We start from the raw sequence: 12,046 nt of genomic DNA, 5'->3' as shown, positions 1-12,046 counted from the left end.
ACTGCTCTGAGGTTCTCTGTTCTTTCCTGAAATTCTCAAAATTTCTCTAAAGTTTTTGCAGTGCTCATGAAGCTTGTTGTACTGCGCTGAATTTAATTAAATCGTCCTAAAAATGCTTCAGTAAACTTCTGAACTTATGCAAAGACCTCACATATTTTTTTAACGTCTCTGAAGTTATCTGAAAATCTGGGAACTGCTTTAAATTCCCCACTAATTTTCTTAAACTAATTGAACTGACTTCCCCCTGAAATTTGTCAAATTTTCGGAGTTACTAAACTTCTTTCAAATGCTCCCGCATTTTGCTAATGTTCATAAAATTTCCTGAAGTTTGCGGATCTCATTTTAAGCTCCATAGATTTCTATGAAGTAATGTTTCTGAAGACCACTGTCCTTTTGTGAAGTTTCCGAAGTTTTTCTAAATTTCTGGAATTTAATGGGATTATTTTGAAGCTATCTGATCGTCCTCGAAGTACTCGGAACTTCGCTGAATATCATTAAACTATCTAAAAATATATTAATTTAGTTCTCTGGAATTTCTTGAAGATATCGCTGCTTGCTAAAAGTTCTCGTTTTTTTATTAATCAAACTTCGTTGATGTTATCTAATCAACTTAGCTAAATTTTCGCATTTTTTAAGTTCTTCAAATCTCCATGATATAACAACCTTAAAATACTCTCACGTTTTCCGGATGTTCATAAAATTTGTATCACGTTCCAGGAATTCTCTCGGAAGTTTTCGGAAATTCACTGAGTGTCTCGAAACTTCTTTAAGGTTTCCTTGAAATTATTTGAACTGCCCTTTGATTCAAGACAGGTCTTAATGTTCTCGAAGCTTCGATAAAGCTCTTAACTCTATTGAAGATCTCGGAAATAAATAGAATTCCCGTAAACACCTGTCAATTTCCCTGAAATTCTCTGGACTTCAGTGAAGTTTCTGGAATATTTCTGAAGTTTTCATAAATTCTCTGAAGGTCTCTGTACTTCCCTGAAATTCGCGGAACATATTAAGGGTTCTCGATTTATTTTTCAGTACATCATGGAACTATCTTGAATTTATTTAAATTTACGATGATAGATTTTAAACTGCTCCAAAAGTCTAGACTAAAGTTACGGGAACTGCTCTTAAGATCTGAAATTCCCCAAAGATTTCTAGATCCAGCTTTTCTGGTGTGCTTAAAACTTCTTAAAAAATTTTCTTCAATTTCTCAAGTTCGTTTGACACCTGTTAAGTTTTCTGAAATTATAGGAACTTCATAAAAGTTCTCGGATGCTAAAAGAACCGCTTTGAGGTTCTTACAGCTTCCAGTAAGTTTCCCATATTTTCAGCGTGGTAACTTCCCTTATGTTCCTGCAGTTTGTTTATAGAGCTTCACTGAAATTCTCAGCATTCCTTCTCCAAAGTTCCTACAATTGTTGTAAAGTTAATGGGACTGCAATGAACATCTCTATTCTTTCATAAAGTTAATTACGAAATTGAAATAAATCATTTATTTTTTTACCTAATTCTGGCACTTTAAATATTTATACGAAACTTCAAGACATTGAATATTTTTAGATCTTGCACTTACTTACTTGGAAAACTCACGTAATTTTAACCAGAAAAATGAGTAGACATCCTGGTGGTTATTCCGAGAGTCGAAGTGACTTTTGTCACTAGTGAAGTGAGAAAAGTCACGTCGTGGTGACGTGAATCTCAATTTGATTTGCACAGAGAGTCACGTCACCACGACGTGACTTTTTTCACTTCACTAGTGACAAAAGTCACTTCGACTCTCGGAATAACCCCCCCTGTATATAGAGAAAGACGATTAAACGTCACAACGAAAAGAATAATCAATCTTGAAATAAATTCACGCTGAAAAAGTTGAAAATATCGACTTATTACAAGGAAAAGTGACTTTAGTGACTTGGCCTTAAAAAAAAAGATTTTATAGTGACTGACTTGAAAAAATTGACCAAGTCACTAAAAAGTGACTCGATACCAGCCCTGGTGTTGTGCATGTGTTATTCTATGTTTTATTTGGCTGAAGATGTTTTTGTTTATGATTGATTCGAATAGTTTAGGAATGCACGAGATGATGGTAGCTATATTTGTTTTCACCCAAACATGCTCAAATTCTTTAGATTTCAATGGCATAATGACTTCCGAATTAAATTTTAATGAGATTGCGATAAGAACTCCACCACCTGACATTCTTTGAGTTAAAACTAAATCGCGATCATCACTGCCAAAAATTTCCTCACTTTTAATGGAATCATTCCAACTTGTTTCAGTTCCCATTATGACCGAAAAAGAAGAGCTTTCATTCATTTTTGATGCGCTCTTCATGCGATTGAAATTCTGACAATAAACCAGAATTTCAGTAGAATGTGTTTCAGAGGATTTTTTTGCAAGATCATCAGATTCGATAATATTATTTGAACTATGGATTCATTACCAGTCGCATCCGGTTCGTCATGGTCTGCCTGTGAATAGTGCGTCAAGTTGGACGAAAACACGTATGATATGATTTTATCAGCAGAATTGCTCTACATTGTAGCAAAACATATGAGATGAGATGTACATCTAGATCTCCAAAATCTCTTTGAATCATGAGTTCGTATAAAATCAAAAAGTTTCACAGCAAAAAATGAGCCTAAATGTTGTTTTGGTATGTCGGGAAAAACATATATCAATACAAGAGAGTAGGCGAAACGCAGCATTTAAAATTCTTCAAATCTTCCTGGAACTTAGATCATTTTTGTGTAATACAAATCTGTGTTACCAAAATATGCATAATTTTCCAAATTGTCCTGGAGATATTTTACAGGTTAATCGAAGCAGCGGCGCCGGTGGTGTAGTGGTAAGCGTGATTACCTCTCACCCCAGCAGGCCTGGATTCAATCCCAGTCGGCGCCGCCGAGATGTTCTGAGGTATAACATCTCTGATCACGCCTTCCTTCGGGAAAAAAGGGAAGTAAAGCCGTTGGTCCCTGGTTCATGAGTTGATGGGCCAAAAGGTAGGGTCCAGGTGTGGGAGCTGCCTTCCTGGCGTCGGTAGCATTGGTGCTCAGCACGGAAAACAAGATCGATGGAAAACAAACCAAAGGAAAAAAAAGTTAATCGAAACCCCTATTAAAAATTTGAAATTCATAACCATCCTCAAACTACACCGAGTAATTCAGTTATATGAAACTAGTAAGGTCTTCTACTTTCTCTTCGCATTTCAAGCTTATTGTTTATCACATATCAGCCAACCGAAAAAAAAAATTCTAGACCGGACCGGGAATCGAAGCCAGCCAGACAAGCATGGTCTTGCTTTGTAGCTGTGACTTTACCGACTGAGCTGAAGGGGGCCCAGCAAGGTCGTATGACTGATATAAGATTCTCAGATTAGAAAATATTTCCCTGAATTTGAATGAAATTTCCTGAAATTCAAATCGATTCAAATGGAATAGTTCCATGTCACCGAACTCCAACGATCGACGTTAGAAATTGATTGTTGTTATGTAAGGAACTCGGTGGCCTAGTAGCGACCGTTTTTGTTAGCTAAGCAGAAGATCCTGCATTCAATCCCAGCATTCTGCATCCTTTTCACTGTTCTTTTCGGCTTCCTGGGGCGTCACGTCTATTGCAGTGGTCCAGAATGAGAACGAGAATTTAGCAGGCAAGGTGCATTTAAAACCAGAAATTGAAATTTTAGGAAAAGTTTCACCCACAAAGTTGTTTGTTACAGCTAAGCCCTTATTTTGATGTCAATTAAAACTAGGGTGGTTCTTATTATTATTGAAATCAACAATTTAACAAATTTATTTGCAGCAATAAAGGTATACATTCTCCGGCAAAGTTGTAGCTCAACTAATTTTAAGCAACTTTGTTTAAGAACACTTTTTTGTGTCTCTTAAATTGACCGATTTAGAGCAATTTTCCTCAATATACTTATGGTGTCTCTAAAATGCAATTTTCTTTGCTCAATTTTTTTCTTTCAAATTTCTCATGAGATAACTTTTAGAACTTTTGAATACGCAATATTTATTGCGCAGAAATTATCTATATCTTTGATCACGCAAAATTTTTCGATATCTTTTGCCGATCAAGAGTTATTAACGTTTTTCTTATGAAAATACGCCCTTTTAACATATTTATATTAGTGATGAACTATCCCAGAAGTGGCTAAACATCACCTTAATAAAGTTTGAAAAGAAATCAAATATCAAACATAATTTTAGACCACATTTGAAAACGCGCAGAATTGATGAATATTTTACTCAGTAGAAGAGTATACTCGTAAACTGAGTGAAACAGTCATGGATTTCCTGAAATTCGAACCGATTTATGAGGAAAATCGAGGAATCCAACTTTTTGCAATTTTTAGCTGAATTCCACTTAATTCTGTGCTACTTTCATCGGCCGTGCACTCGCGACCCTCCAATATTGAAGTAAGTTATACTAAGGAAAAAATGGGCAAATCGCAAAAAAATGCTATCAAAACGCGAAACATAAAAGAAACCACGCGAAACTCCTGAAGTTTACGAAACCGAGTAATAACGACAAAGTGGTCCTAACCACCAAATCAGAACAAACATGATATGAAAATCGCAAAAATATATGCAATTATATTACAACGGTTGAATGACCCATAAAACAATACAAAACAATTAAAAACTTTAAGTAGCTAAGCAAACACAAAACTGAGATAAACTAGCCTACGGCTAAAAAATCTCATTAATAAAGCAAACATAAAACGCACTTAACAACGAAGCATTTTTTTTCTTGATATGTTTTCCGTACTAAGTGCCAAAGCTTCCGACGCCAGGGAGGCGGTTCTCACACCTGGACCCTACCTATCGACCCATCAACTCATGGACCGGGGACCAACGTCTTTACTTCCCGACTGGGATTGAACCCAGGCCTTTTGGGTGAGAGGCCATCACGCTTACGACTACACCACCGGTGTCGCAAACGAAGCTTTATCGTGGGAAACCCGGGAGTTAAGAGAAATACTCCCTTCTGATGAGGCCGTAGTTCACCCTATTTGTTTTTCCTTTCCATGGCAAAAAAAACATAATTCATCTGCTTCCCAAATCTAAAAACAAAAAACAACTAACCGCAAAACTGGGCACACTTCTCAATCTGCCAAGTCAAGCAAACAAAATCCTCCACCTAAGCACGTCACACCAACACACACATTCACAACGCACAACCGAGAACAGGGAGACAACTTTCTTACCTTGCTGTTGCTTTTGCTGCTGCTGCTGGCCCTGCTGTTGCTATTACTGTTCTTGTTTTTGCCAGCATACTCATTTCGCTTTTTCCCTGTCATTTTCTTGAGGTTTTTCTCGTTCCTCCTCAATTCTTCCCGGTTCGGATTCACTTTATACATAATACAACAAAAACATCATTTATACCCTGCCTCCCCTATTGCGTTTCCTCCCTCCGTTCACCGGTTGTTGTTTTTCTGAGCGATTCGTTCTCCTTCTTCTTGCACCACTTACGATTTCTAGGCATGCAACCTCGGTGTGGGATGACGTTCCCTGGTGCCTTCCGTTGCTACATAGACCCGGCATTCGTTCGCTCACTAATTCCGAATTGCTTACCACCCCCACCCCGGCTGCCGGCGCTCCACCACCTTTCGACCAAAAACTTCCAAGTTTCAGGACGAGGACGACCGACGTTCTTTTGCCTCTGCCGGTGAAAGATTGGGCGCATACACAAGGGACACACGCAGCAAAGACGGAAGCGTGCACTCCGACGATATGCCGGGGTTACAAGCCCGGTAGAAGAGTGAGAAGAATCAACGTGACGTGTGAGTGAAGACCCTTCTTGCTTAGCTCTCTAGCAGTCCAAAAACAGTGTCCCAAAGTTCGAAGCCACGAAGAAAATGTGCTCCCCAACCGACGACGACGACGTTGGACGACGCGTATACAATACAGTACAGTAGGTATTTAGGTTTGGCAATGCTGTGTCCGCCCCGACGACGATGATGACGACGACGAATCACATTACCGGAATCCAACAGAAACAACAACAACAACGACGACGACGACGGTACGGGAGATAGATGAAGCGGAGGTCGAATCCAACAACAGCTATGGCAGTGCTCGACTGCTCGCACGGGGAAATGGGCAAAAAATAGCGGCGATACGGTATAAAGTGTTTTGGACAGTGGGATGTGGGCAGGGTTTGGCCGGACACAATTGGATGATGCATGAATTGGAATTCCAAGTTCTAGTCCGCGTAGAAAATTACTATAGGTAGTGCTTTATACCCTAGTCGGGTTTCAATCATAGCCTTAATAAATCGACAGTGAGCATGCATAAGGGCGTAACCGCAATGATCGATTCTCTTCGTCGATTTTCTCTTTTGTTAATAACTCGCTTGGATTAACATTTATCGGTGCGTTTGTCGTTGCTTTTGACCTGTTATAGCACTGTATTGGACAAATTTCAGAAAATCGCTTCCCTTAGCTGTAGCAATTTAAAGAGTAAACCGATGAAGAGAATCGATCATCGCAGTTAGGCCCTTATGCATGTTCTCTGTCGAAATATGGTTGCACCATATCTGACATTGGTCATATATAGTACTCGTTTATTAGGGAGGGAGGATTCAAGAAGTGCCCCAACATGATTAAAGATTCTGTATTTATTATCCAGAACTATTAGATAATCTTACAGTTCATTCAAATGCGGTCTGTCAAAACTACAAGGTGAACACTAGACTGATGCAAAAATTTAAATTTTTGCTCCATAGTGCTCAAACGGCTTCAAATCAGGTTCTTATTAGCCTCCTAAAATTTAAACTCATTTGGTAAGAAACTGACTTGGCACAAATCATTCGAAGTTTATATGGAAATTACTATGGGAAAACCAAACTTTTTGTTCATTGTCTTCTACTTATTTTCCATACTGCTTTTTCGAAAAGTTCTATAACTATTCTTACGAGAATTTTTCTAAGCTACAACTTTGCGGAATATTGTTTTTCAGCTGTCAAATTAAATAGATATTAATTGTTTAAGAGATTGATAATCTTATGGCATGATCAAGCAGCTGTTCTGTAGGCAACACTGTATTCTGTAGTGTGACATAGTAGCAATGATATTTGTGCTCTATTATTCGCACCAGAAACACCAATGTTGCCCGCTGAACAGTTGAATGAGCATTATCATAAGACATCAGTGACTTGAATCATTAATAACTTTTGTTCCATGTATTTGATTGAAAAGTGGCTTTCAAAAAAGTTGTAGCTGAGAAAATTTGCTACAATTACTGCTATCATTTTTAAAAGCACAGTGATGGGGTGAATTGTTAGATAGATATAAACATAAACTTAAGTTTTCCCATAGTAATTCCCATATAAACTTGAAATGGTTTGTGCCAAGTCAGTGTCTTACTAAAGTAGTTCAAATTTTGGGAGGCTAAGCAGGACCCAATTTGGAACCGTTTGAGCACTGTGGAGCGAAAATTTCAAATTTTGCATCAGTCTAATGAACACCCTGTTGGAATTCTGATCTCACGAATCAGTGTAGAAAGTCTTGGAACAGACTTCACTCAGAGGATTTGAAGTCCTTTAGGTCTTTAGACTCGCTTTAGATCTGTTAGATGTTTTTATAAATGTTTCCAGTTTGAGTGAGGCTAATGGAATAAAATTCTGGCTAAATAAAAAAAATTCCAAGTGAACGAAATTTGAAAACCAAATGGCGACTACACTTCTACGGATGAAGAACTCCTTAATCGGTTGTACTATTATCGGCACCACTAAATTAGCTGCATTATGTAAAAATCCGGTATGACAAATTTGTTCATACATCAACATGTAATCAGTTTGTAGCTGATTAACCAAGGAATCGTTTGAATACATCTAACAAGATGTTGTTCTGTGCAATTACTGCTTGAAAATTGGTTGGCGAGAATAGTCGTATGCCGAAGCCCTATCATATGACCATGTGTGATTTCATTCTAATTCCTCAATTTTATGTAAATTAAACCATTTCCGAACTGAGATATCGTTGATTGCTATTTTCAGAATTCACACAAGCACAACATTAGCCACTCTTATTATGAGAAAAACTACAATACATAAATACGCAACGGTCTTCGACGACAGTTTCGTATCACAGAGACTGTCATATCACATTTTACTTTGGTACTGTTCTTTGATAGATTGTTTTGTTGGCAGCCGATTTTAATAGAAAATACGTCAAATACAGTGACCGCATATAGCACTGCCTATAAGTCAAGTTTTTTTCATCTCAAATTATTGAAACGATCACCACATTCGTGATGTTAATTTAAAAAACATACCACGTCGTGTAAACCAACATGCTTAAGCAAACAGGAAAGTCTACCGCACAAAATTGTAATACAAAAATGCATTCGCTCAAAATTCGATATTGACGGTGCTTTTGATAATGTACGTTATCCCGGGATACCTTCACCCATTGGATTTAGCAGATACTCAAAAACCGAAATCTTTTATCGACTCTACGCTAAGCAGAGATTTCCAAATTGAGTGTGAGTTGGTCACCAGTTTTGAGAAATCTCTTTGCACATACGCTGCTGAGGGAACTCAATAGAAGGGCCTTCCTTACCTCTGATTTTGCTGGTGACTAGCTCATACCGATAGTTGATTTGTGCATAAGCACTTTATTTTATTTGCGAACTTCAGCGCAGTTTTGTAAACTTCAGTGAAGTATTGCGAACTTCAGGAAAATCCTGCGAGTTTCAGGGACATTTTGCAAACATCCGGAAAGTTCTTCGAGCTTCAGATAAACTTCAATGAAGTTCTGCAAACTCCAGGGAAGTTATGCAAACTCTAGTGAAGGTCTGCGAACTTCAAAGAGGTAATGAGAATTTTAGCGGAACTGTTTCAAACTTTGGGGACATTCTACATTTTTTTCGGCAAGTTCTTTAGACTTGAGCGAAGCTCTGAACGTCAGTAAAGTTATGCAAACTTTAAAGGGGTTATGTGAGCTTCAGAATAGTTTTGCAACAATTCTCGGAAATTCTGTGAACTTTTGCGAACACTTCAATGAAAATCTTCGCAGTCTAGGCAAATTTTATGAACTTCAATACAGTTCTGTGAACGCCAGGAAATTCTCTGCAAACTCCAGGGAAACAGAGTTCATACATTAGATAAATTCATTAAACTTCATGGAAGCACTACAAGCTCTGGGAAATTCTGCAAACTTTCAAGACGCGCTATGAACTTCAGAGGATTTCATCAAACTTTAGGAAAAGTACTGTAAACTTCAGGGAAATACTGCAATCTTTAGAGAAACTCTACGAACTTCAGGGAATTTCAGTGTCCTCCTGGTAAGCTCCTCAAGCTTCAAGAGAGCTCTGTGAACTCTAGCTTTCCCGAGCAAAGTAAAATAACAACCTGATAACATCTTGAAAACAGGTCTTGTTATTCCATATATCATTTTTTTTCAGTTGTTGTCGCATAACTAATTTAGTTATCAACCTTGACTAATTTTGTTAACAGTTGTCATCATGAATTAATATTAAATTATGCAATGTTTGTTGAAAGCTTAAAATATTATCCGCATAGTAAGAAAAAAAACAATGCCAATCATATTCCAGTTATCAGCCTAAGGCTTTAATAACAAATCGATAAAATGATTTGAAATTTGTTGAAAAAATTGCATGGATCACAGGATTTGTTATCAAGTTGTTTTCAATGATAACTGAATCAGTTATTTTTGTGATATCCAAGGAGTATTATTTTGATAATTGTTTTGTTATGTTGGCTGTTTATTCAACCACTATGATAACATGTTCATTTATCAAATCTTGATAATCGGGTATCACAACTTGTTATCAATTTGGTATATAATCCTTTGCAATTGCCACCTAAAAAAATATCCTGAGAATGGCTCTAGGTTTGTCAGTTTTTATACTTAGCTTATGGGATTCCAATCATGTGATTCGTAATTTCAATCAAAATTTGTTTTTTCGCGTATTTTACCATACTTGCACCAGGTGATTTAACAATCAATAAAAGTTTTATTTTTCTACAAAATTCTCCTATTGGACCTCTGGGTACATATAAGTATACATATACGTATAAGTATAGCATTGTATGTTATACTGATGGATCTCAACTTGAAAGTAATAACAGGTGCTGGTATTTATTCTTGTGAGCTGAGGCTGCAGCAGTCTTGCTTACTTGGTGTATACTGTATTGTTTTTCAGGCAGAAATATTTGCCATTATGTGTGGAGTGCAATCTGCGCTTCACCCAAATGTAATAGGTAAAGTTATATACTTCTGTTCAGATAGCCAAGCAGCTATTAAGACACTTCCTCCAGTTCACGGTTGAAAATAGTAATCGCATATCGAACGCAAATTGAAAAACAGATTTGTTATCTATTTATCTCCAAAAAAGGGCAAACTTCTCAAGTTTTGATGAGCATTAGAGGATTTTGAAAACAATCTTTTTGTTCTAAAAATATACTGAATTTTAGTGGGATAGTATTTTGACGATGGTGGTTTGAGAAATAAATATATTAAGATTAATAAGCGTCCTGGAATTCTTGAGACGGATCTTGAGACTGTGGAAATGTTGATCCACCATTACCACTACCATAACAGCATGGTTGATTTTCACAACAGATGTCGCTAGTAAAAGTTACGGCAATTTATTGTGTATGCAGAAAATCGCTTCTAAATTCAATATTTGTTAAAAATGTGCAAATCTCCATACAATTTTTTTATTAAATAACTTCTTACCCATGGTAGCGTCATGTTGTCAGTAGTGATGAGACTAAAACTGACAGCTTATATTAATCCATTAGATAGGCTTATTTTAAAATGGAACTTTCACTGGAAGCAGAACAACCATAGGAGTTTGAGCACCAGACGTCTATTCTCTATTCTCTTTGATAAAAATATCAACTTTCTTCGGCTTTGCAATTTTCCAAAATATCTGTCTGAGACATAACAAATCTTGGAAGTTTGTATTTCTAGGAAAAAATCAAGATGTAATTCTAACCAAATCAGGACACAACGAACTTAGCCCTGATTTTTAAAATCTCCAAGATCTCGATATTGAGTATAGAAACATTTTATGTAAGGAATTTGCAGGCTTTCTTTTTCTTTCTGTTTGTTTTCCGTCGATCTTTTAAGGCTATAATTTTTCAAAGAGGATTTCATCTTCTTTGTTTCAAACTTGAGCAGTTCTGTCGACATCCAAACATGACCAGCAAATCACACACTTAGATTATTTTACAGGAGTCAGTATGTTTTACCGGGTTTTTGAATTGCTGAAAAAATTGGTAAAAATTCAAATGATCGTTATCCGTAAGGAATGGATGAAATTGATTTTTTTTTCACAGAACTAAGTCTGCACAAGTTTGGAATAAATTTAATCATTATTGAATTTTCCACAGATTTTTTAACTTTTACCGAACTGTTTCGCAATTCAAAAACCCAATGAAACTTTACTGACTGGATTAGTGTGCAAGTTTCTGCAATAAGATAAATAGAATAATAACAACCCTAACAATATTTTCATCTGAAGACATTTGTAGGTTACAATTCGATGCAGCTGATTTTTAAAAATTTGCTGTGGCTGATTCAAATGCTTCTTAGAAATATGAGCAGTTCTTTCGAGTTTCATCTCAAGGCTTGTCAAGTCGACGATGACAGGAGCCATACCGTGGTAGGGGTAAACAATAGCTGCAATTTCCAAACCTACGAATCGGTAGAACTGTTTCAAACACATCGTTGGTACTTGAGCGGGTCGGCGTTCATCTCTTTTTGCCAGTGGTGGCGAGTGGGGGCTGGGGGGGGTGGTTCACCCTTCACCATCCCTCTCCAAAGGGGGAGTTTGTTAAAGAGAGATGAAAAAACCAATTTGTACCTTCCTTAAAAGTTGTCTAGCTCGCTATCTACTATCTATATGCAATTTTCACACTGCCGTACTCTAACGGAACTATCAACTCTAGACTTTCATCTCCTCCATCTATCGTATAAAAATTACCACTTTAGTCTGTTATTTGAAATTAGCATCTTCAACAATGTAAATCGTTGACTTCACGCAGAAGTAATACTAAACATATAGTCAAT

General features: G+C 37.0%; 1 protein-coding gene across 10 annotated transcripts in view; it reads right to left on the bottom strand.

The window, feature by feature from the left end:
- The window catches only part of LOC135717486 (trithorax group protein osa-like), a 508,226-nt gene that overhangs the window by 205,113 nt on the left and 291,067 nt on the right, over positions 1-12,046 (bottom strand). The window contains exon 1 of one of the 10 annotated variants that reach the window (XM_065239656.1): positions 5,210-5,739. The exons of the other annotated variants lie outside the window; for them this stretch is intronic. Coding sequence (XP_065095728.1) covers positions 5,210-5,362 — 153 coding nt within the window. The 5' untranslated portion in view covers positions 5,363-5,739. Of the gene's footprint in view, positions 1-5,209; positions 5,740-12,046 lie in introns of those variants that run through there. 10 annotated transcript variants of the gene reach the window in all.

This window comes from Ochlerotatus camptorhynchus, unplaced genomic scaffold, assembly GCF_037179485.1.
Source record: "Ochlerotatus camptorhynchus isolate MF236.1 unplaced genomic scaffold, CSIRO-AGI_Acam_v1.1 ptg000006l, whole genome shotgun sequence".
Taxonomy (NCBI): domain Eukaryota; kingdom Metazoa; phylum Arthropoda; class Insecta; order Diptera; family Culicidae; genus Ochlerotatus; species Ochlerotatus camptorhynchus.
Note: the sequence above shows the minus strand (reverse complement) of the source record. Positions and strands in the feature narration are given on the sequence as shown.